This window comes from Diceros bicornis, chromosome 14 (genome assembly GCF_020826845.1).
Source record: "Diceros bicornis minor isolate mBicDic1 chromosome 14, mDicBic1.mat.cur, whole genome shotgun sequence".
Lineage (NCBI taxonomy): Eukaryota > Metazoa > Chordata > Mammalia > Perissodactyla > Rhinocerotidae > Diceros > Diceros bicornis.
In genome coordinates this window covers 37,095,784-37,104,936 of record NC_080753.1, presented here as the reverse complement: position 1 = coordinate 37,104,936, position 9,153 = coordinate 37,095,784, and the positions used below count along the sequence as shown (strand labels likewise).

At 35.2% G+C, this 9,153-nt stretch overlaps 1 protein-coding gene across 1 annotated transcript; it reads left to right on the top strand.

Annotated features, from left to right (window-relative positions):
- Positions 1–996: 996 nt before the first annotated feature.
- Positions 997–4,715, top strand: LOC131413321 (olfactory receptor 10C1-like). Its single transcript, XM_058553886.1, is given in 3 exon segments — positions 997–1,019; positions 1,021–1,045; positions 3,762–4,715. Coding segments are annotated over 3 exon segments (1,002 nt in total).
- Positions 4,716–9,153: the final 4,438 nt, after the last annotated feature.

Sequence of the window (9,153 nt, the reverse complement as noted above, 5' to 3'; positions counted from 1 at the left end):
ATGAGGTTTTAAAATGTGCTTGTCACAGGATGACTTTTTTAATTCATCCTTTGAGTTTAAAAATATCATATGATTAACAGCATGCATTAGCCCCTGTGCAGTCAGCTCTCACTGTGCACCATCCACCAGGAGGTTTCTCCCATTCCTAACATTCCCTGACTCTCATTCCCAACACAGGCATCTGCATTTGCTATCTATAGTGTAAAGGGCACAAGTGTATTCATGAAAGGAAGGCATTGAGGTCTCACACCTTAAGAAAGAGATAGACATTTTCCTTTTCTGCTTGGGATTTCCCCCTTGGTACCTCTATCAGTGTCACTGAGGAAACTGTGGTTCTTTCCAAATACAGCAAGATATAATGGGTAAGATACATATTTGCATATTTAACTGACAAATGGGATGACGACTTCTCCACATCCAGAGATTTCTATGCAACTGTATAGACCATTAATTAGGAGACAGGATATTTTTAAAAAATCTTTTGAGTTACAAAAAATAAGTAAATCATTGTCCCTGTTTTCTTTCCCTCAGTCTTAACTGAATTGTATTGCTACATGGGAAATATAGACATTAATATTACTTACAATGCAAGGAAAATGTTTATAAAAGTTTTAATATAATTCTAAATGCATTCTAATGGACTACTTGATATGTGAGCAAATTTTCCAACAGTTATATACTTTGAGGGTCCCTGTAATCGTGCAGAATTGCTACTTTATATTTAACAGAGTTTTGACCAGTGCACTTATTTCTATCCTTAACTTCTGGGAACTTTTGCAGTGCTCAGTGGATACCCAAATTAGTACATTAAAATGATCCAAAATACACAATTAATATATCCCAAGACATAACATTCAGGTGGCATTTCTATGTCTGTCTATATCTATGTTTGTAAGTATATATATATATATGTGTGTATTTTTTGCTTTTCCTCTCTCCATCACGGCAGATGAATAGAAAAATAGGAAATGGAGATGGAGATAATGAACAAGAGGAATGATTAGGGATTATGATATAAAATTCCACAAAGGGAGTATATATGAAAGTAAATCAATTGTGACAGCACACATGTCTAAGGCACTGCTATAGCTAATACATATTGAGTACCTAATCACTTGTATGGGAATAAACTTAATGCTCATAGCATCCCCATGATGAAGTACGACTATCACCTCCTTTTATAAACGAGAAAATTGAGGAACAAATGGTTTAAGTAAACATTAACTTTGACCCAGCCGGTAGATGACTCACTAGGATTTGAACCCAAGTAGAATGTCTCCCAAATACTCTTAATTACTATGCTACTCAGTATGGATTTGAATGTGTGTGTTTCTGTCTGTGGATGTACAGATCTATGTACGTATAAAAGAATGTACATTTTTGTACACATGTTTTTGTGAATGCACCTAGTATGTTTGTCTACTCATGCTAATTTGGAACCTCAAAAAGGGTACTTGTATTTTATATATATTGGCATCAAATGTTATGGTGGAGTAAACAATGATGTGTTATAAACAAATGTGGTATAAACGTGATCTCAGGTTACGCTACTGAACAGATAGAGTCCAGACCAATGGACGTGAAACCTCCTTATTCTTCTGCCCTTTTCATGGTCAACATCATTTAGAAGTTTGGTGGGTGACATTTCAAAAGAACAATCTAAACTGCAGAACATCTACAAAAAGAATAAATAATATTTTGTCAGGAATTGGTTATTATTAGATTGAAATAAAAATAAATAACTCACACTTGAGATATTTGAGTGAGATCAGATTCATCAAAATTAACTTCAGGAAATAGAAGTATAATGATGTACACCTGAAATTTATACAATGTTATAAACCAATGTTACTGCAATAAACAAAAAATAAAAAAAGAAAAAGAAAAGAAAACATGCACTGATGGGCATAGTATGTCAGCAACCAGAGTAAAGTCTGGCATTCAAACTTTTTTTCAATACATGAGAACCTATTCATTGGTGAGGGTGGTGGATACAATGGTAAGCAAAAGTAAATAAATAAATTTCTGCAACTGTGCATGTTGAGGCTACGCTCAGGAAGAAATTAGTAATTAATTGTCCTTGGAGCTGTGTAAGGGCTCTCATAGCAGTTATAGATTAATGGGAACACACAGTGGAGGGGGCATGTAACTGAGTAGTATGGGAGTGAGGCAAGTGGGAGTCGGGAAGAAGTTTGCAGAGAGGAGACAAAGCTCTGCTGAAACTTGAACATGGACAGGCGGTTCAGTAGGTGGACAATCAAGGAGGCAAAAGTCAAAACCCCTTGGGAAAATGAGCAGAAAGAAAAGGCAATATATGCAAGCAAGTCATGTGCTAAAAGATGCAAGTAGTTTGATATGACTAGAACATGAGGTCTATTTGGGTAAGGGGTGAAATAAAAGTTTCTATCAATAGGCAGTGACATGATCCATAGATTTTCATGAATTATATTAAGACACTTGAATTTTAATTTGAAGCAATGGTAATTTTCACTTAGCAAATAGCACTCTGATGGAGAAAATACAGCAGATGAGAAACATTAATGGTAAAGGAATTTATTGCCGTGATGAAATTATCTCAGCAGTACAATATAGATATAGTGTGAATGGCTATGATACAATCTTCACATGGCTGCTATTTCTTGTCATTCACATCTCAGCTCACACTTCTCATTTTCAAAAGCACCCTTTGAAAACCCAATCTAAATTGGTCCCCCCAGGACATACCTCAGTTTTAATTCTCAGCATTGCAACAATTAGCTATTTATTGAATGGTTATTTAATTTCAGCTTTCCTTCACTAAATAAGTACCATTTGGGAATAATATTTTTTTTCATTGTTGAATCCCAGGACCTACCACAGTAACTACAAAATACTCTGTGCTCAATAAATTCTTGTTGAGGGCTGGCCCCGTGGCTTAGTGGTTGGGTGCGCCGCCCCACCGACGCACCGCTTCTCCGGCCATGCTGAGGCCGCGTCCCACGTACAGCAAGGAGAAGGATGTGCAGCTATGACATACAATTATCTACTGGGGCTTTGGGGGGAAAATAAATCAATAAATACAATCTTTTTTTTTTAATTATTTATTTAAATAAATACAATCTTTTTTTTTAATTATTTATTTAAATAAATACAATCTATTTTTTTAAAATTATTTATTTATTTATTTCCCCCAAAGCCCCAGTAGATAATTGTATGTCATAGCTGCACATCCTTCTCGTTGCTGTACGTGGGACGCGGCCTCAGCATGGCCGGAGAAGCGTGCGTCGGTGCACGCCCAGGATCCGAACCCTGGCCGCCAGCAGCAGAGCGCGCACACCCAACTGCTAAGCCACGGGACCGGCCCTAAATAAATACAATCTTTAAAAAAAAAAATTCTCGTTGAATGAATGAGTGAAGAAATCAAGTCACTGGCAACAGAAATGGAAAGAAATGGATAGATACATATGAGAGGATCTTTATTTAGTAGTATTTGACAGCTGATTAAAGGAAGGGATGAAGAGAGAATTCAGCTGAAATTAATTATTTTCCATTTCATACTTGGTGACTAGGTATATTTTGGACAAATCAACTGGGATACTGGCCATAGAATAGGAATTGGTTTGAAAAGGTATGAGGATAAGTGTAATTTCTGAACTTTTTGAATTTTAGAATTGCAGGTAAGAAAGTTATCCCTCCAACTTACTAGAGCTTGTTAAAGTAATATAAAGATTTGTATTTGTATCTGAAAGAATCCTTGATGACTTTGATTTTCTCTTCTTCAGGTCATGAACCTCAGTTGCTCCTTGTGGCTGGACAACAGCATGTCTGTTAAACACTTTGCATTTATCAAATTCTTTGAAGTCACTGAACAGTGTTTCCTTTTATTTACCCTCATCCTACTCATGTTCTTAGCATCACTCACAGGCAACGCTCTCATAACTCTTGCCATCTGGACCAACCCGGTTCTCCACAACCCCATGTACTTCTTCCTGGCCAACTTGTCTCTCTTGGAGATTGGCTACACTTGCTCTGTCATACCCAAAATGCTGCAGAGCCTTGTGAGTGAGGCCCGAGGAATCTCTCGAGAGGGTTGTGCTACACAGATGTTTTTCTTTACGTTATTTGGTATCAGTGAGTGCTGTCTTTTGGCAGCCATGGCTTTTGACTGCTATATGGCCATATGTTCCCCACTTCACTATGCATCACGAATGAGTCGTGGAGTGTGTGCCCAGTTGGCAATAGTTTCTTGGAGAGTGGGATGCATGGTAGGCTTGGGCCAGACCAACTATATTTTCTCTTTGGATTTTTGTGGCCCTTGTCAAATAGACGACTTCTTCTGTGACCTCCCCCCTATCCTGGCACTCGCCTATGGGGATACATCCCGTAATGAGGCTGCAGTCTTTGTTGCAGCCATCCTCTGCATTTCCAGTCCGTTTTTACTCATCATTGCTTCCTATGGCAGAATTCTGGCAGCCGTGTTGATCATGCCCTCACCTGAAGGCCACCGGAAAGCCCTTTCCACCTGTTCTTCCCACCTACTTGTAGTAACACTCTTCTATGGCTCAGCATCTGTCACCTACTTGAGGCCCAAGACTAGCCATTCACCGGAAATAGATAAACTTCTAGCCCTCTTCTATACAGTGGTGACATCCATGCTCAACCCCATCATCTATAGTTTACGGAACAAGGAAGTCAAGGCAGCTCTCCAACGAATCCTGCAGAGAAAAAACTTTTAACTGGGTAGATACTAGAGGACTATGCAAATCTGCTCTTTGAAAAAGATGCACACACAACCCAAGAGTAAAGAAGGTAAGAAAAAACTGCACTATTCAATCTATTTTGTAAGGAGTTTCTTTAATAGCAGTGATTATAACTTTGGGGACATCTCTGTACTTGAAGCTAAAATTCTGATTGCCAAGTTCTAGAAGGAAGTTGGCTACCCAAGATTTGTATAGGTGAATCCAACTCTAGATAGGTTTTCGAAAATATTTTAGTCTATGCTTAGAGTATAAATTGCCAGATTATATCTCAATCCTGGCTAATTCTGACTCTATATTCTTAGGAATTTTCTAAAGCTGAGGGGCTCATCTGACTTCTGTGAGGTGCGTTCCTGCGTATGTTTGTCCCACATGACTCTTAATTCTCTACTAACTCTATGAAGTGTATTATCTCTTTTCATAAAAAAAGTTTTAAAATATTTCAGTCTTATCGTATGTGCACTACAAAAATATGTAAACGTGAAAAAAGCAAACTCATTTTTTCAGAAGTATTTGTTTCACAATATTAAAAGAAAAATATGGGAAATTTTTATCAAGTCTCATGGTGAAAAATTTTTTTAGAATAAGTGGAAATCATATTTAAATTCAAGGATAAGAGAAGAAAACCTAGCTAAAAATAATCAATATAAAAAATTTTAAAGATGTTTATATAATTTACAATATGACATATGTACAGATGAATCTGACTCAATACATTTTGATTTCCTCCAAATACTTGCTATTAAGAGACATAAACATGGTTACAACACAATCCAGTAGCACCTACAGAGGCATTGCCTTGGATTTAAACATCTAGTTCTCAGGGAGGTAATGTGTTAGCACTTGATCTATGAGGGATTAATAACTACTAATATAATAGTTGTAATATGACAAAGAGTGGAGAACTGTGACTGCTACTGTGACTTAACTTGAGGTTATCCCCCAAATAAAGATATTTAGCCTTCTCTTGTTGGTCAAAGCATGCAAACTTTCAGTTATAAGATGAATAAATTCTGGAGATCTAATGTGCAGCATGTGACTATAGTTAATTACATCGTATTGTATGCTTGAAATTTGCTGGCAGGGTAGATCTTTAGTGTTCTCACCACATACACAAATGATAACAATGTAAGGTGATGAATGTATTAATTAACTTAATTGTGATAATCATTTCACAATGGTTATGTATATTGTCATCACATTATACACATTAAATATACAATTTTATTTGTCAATTTTACCTCAATAAAGCTGAAAAGAAAAAAAAGGAATGTGATAATTCTCCTCTCTGGAGATAGCAATGATGTTCATTATTGACCAAGGTGTGTTTTGCCAGATATCCACATTTTACCAAGAACTGTCCAATTAATTGTTTTAAGCATAATACATTGAGGTTTTTATTTCCATGAGTGTATAGTAGTTAACAATGGAAATAATCTGAACATGCAAAAATAAGCTTACTGGTTAACAATTATATTACACGAATGTGTGGGAATTACATACAGGCATTAAAAGTGATAATTTATAAGGATGTTTTAATCTAGAAAAGTGATTTATTAAGTATTAAAGCAATTTAAAAACAATTTGTGTAGTGTGACAATTTTTGTTTAGTTTCATAAGTTTGAAAGGATAAAAATGAAATATTATTAGTAGTTCCTCTAGGCATTCATATTCCTGGTAATTTCTTCTTATCCCTGTTCCTAAGGTTCATGTAGTTCATGTGTAATATGAATTAAAATATTTAATGGTACACATTTTCTTACAATAAATGTAACACGTGCTTTCACAGCAAATTTATAAAACACATGAAAATGTAAAAATTAAAATTCAATTCCTTTATATTCCTTCAGTTCAACAATAATCAATGTAAATATTTGATTTATTTTATTTTAACCCTTTTCTTTGTGCTGAGCACTATCTTGCAGAAGTGAGTTCTCATGATAGATTATGTTATCAAAACATATACTGTTTTGGGGCCGGCCTGGTGGCACAGCGGTTAAGTGCACAGGCTCTGCTTCGGTGGCTGGGGGTTCACAGGTTTGGATTCCAAGCGTGCACTGACGCACCACTTGTCAAGCCATGCTGTGGTGGTATCCCATATAAAATAGAGGAAGATGGGCACGGATGTTAGCCCAGGACCCGTCTTTCTCAGCAAAAAGGAGGAGGATTGGCTTCAGATGTTAGCTCAGGGCTGATCTTCCTCACACACACAAAAATATATATATACTGTTTTGAAAGCAGTTGAATATGTAAAAATCACCAAAAATGCATCTTTTAGAACATCTTGCTATTGAATGTGTTAAATGTGTGCCTTCTCATTAATTAATGTATCTTCAATTTTTTCTCTACGAAATATTCCTGACTATTGATAATAGTTAGCAGTCCCATACTAACTTTGATCTTGAGACTGCACTCTTTGGTTCCAAAGAGACTTTGGAGTGCATTTTCATCAGCACTAGCTATAGCTATACCACCAACAACAATAATGATAACTACCATTTACTGAATTGTGAATACAGAAAAAGGACATCTCAAGTTCATTAAATGTATTGTCTAATTTGACTTTCAAAATCACTATACTATTATTGTCCTCATTCTACATATGTGGAAAACAAGGAACAGAAGGCTGGAGCAGCTTGTCCCCACAAGTAAAACATGGACCAGTATTCAGTCCAAGCAATCTGGTTTCAGATCCCATGATGTGAGGCACTTCTCCATGATTTCTAAGAAGGCTTATTCCATTAATTCTGATTCCCTACATTCTTTGTCCCTGAGATAAATAAGAATGAAAAGGACCAATTGGCTCCAGAGAATGTCTCTGCTAGAAACTTCTAGCCCTGATGTTTAGGCTTCTTTCTAAGTTGTAAGATTTTTTTTTTCTTTTTGAAATCCTTTCCTTTGGTTTAATCAACATATGTGATGTAAACAGCAACTTTTGATTTATATTTAAGAATAATCCTAAACGAATCCTATGCAATACCTAAAGTGACTACTATCTGTTTTTTTGTTGAAATATATTTGACATATAACATTGTGTAAAGTTAAGGCGCACAATATGTAGATTTGATGCATTCATGTATTATAATATGATTGCCATTGTAGCAATAATTAGCTCCTCTATCGTGTCACATAATTATCATTTCTTTTTTGTGGTTGTAAACATGTGTAAATCTCTTTTTAGGTAATCCATATCTTCTGTTTATATAAAAATCCAGTCACAGGTGTATTTTATCTTAAAGCAAAATTCTCGAATAGATTCTCAGAATATATCGTTTATTTGAATCAATAGTGGATGAACTAGCAGAGGATAAAGGACAGGTTATCCAGGGCTTAAAAATGGGGAAATATAGGCAGAGAGAGAGTTTGCAAAAGGAACGTATTAAGTTTATGGCTCTTAGAGTTATTTTCTACACAAATCTATAAAATTATAACATATTAGTATCTTCTATAGGTCAATCTCTCTCCTTACAGACCTGCAAACCAGGAGTTAGTTTGCAAAGTAAGTGGTAGGCCATATCTGACCTGCTTCCTGTTTGTGTAAATAAAGTTTTATTGGAACACAACCAGAACACTCATTCACATATTGTCTAGGGGCTGGTTTCCTGCTATAACTGCAGAGTTTAGTGATTCCTGCAGAGATCGTATGCATCACAAGGCCAAAAATATCAACTATCTGACCCTTTACAGAACGTTTGTTACCCTCTGTTATAGATAAAAAGACACTTAAACATATCAACAAAATGCAAGGTGTGGAAATTTTTCGGATTTCTAATTTGAATAAACCAAAGATGAAAAGCCATTTTCTAGACAGGAAAATCTTAACATAGACTGATAGATTATAAGAAAATATTGTTAATTTTCATTCGACTTTATATTTGCTATGATATGATGTCTGGGATTTTTTTTTTAATTACTGCAAAAAAATTGTGGGAGGAAATAGATGAAACAAGATTGGCATGATATTGACAATTGTTAATGTTTACTTGTTGTGTATATGGGTTTATCTTACCTTATTCTATCTCCGTTTTATATGTCTGAAATTTTTACAAATTAAGAATGCTAATACATTGTCCATAGTATGTTATTGATTTTGATATTGATTTCATTTTTGTCAGATAAAATGCACTTATGCTTTTAAACTTTTGAAGTGTATTCAGACTTGCTTTCTTACTCTGTATATAGTCAATGTTTGGTAAATCTTCTGGGTGTGCTTGAAAAAATTTTGTATATGTATTTTAGCTTCAGTATTCTCTCTATATTTATTAGGTAGTTTCTGTTGTGTTATAAATACTTTCTTTATCTTTATTCATTTATGTTTATACATCTTTTCTGTCGGTTATTCATCCAATTTTAGCTGTGGATTTGTCTATTTTCTTTTTTATGTGTCAGATTTTGCTTCATATTTGAAGCTATCTTA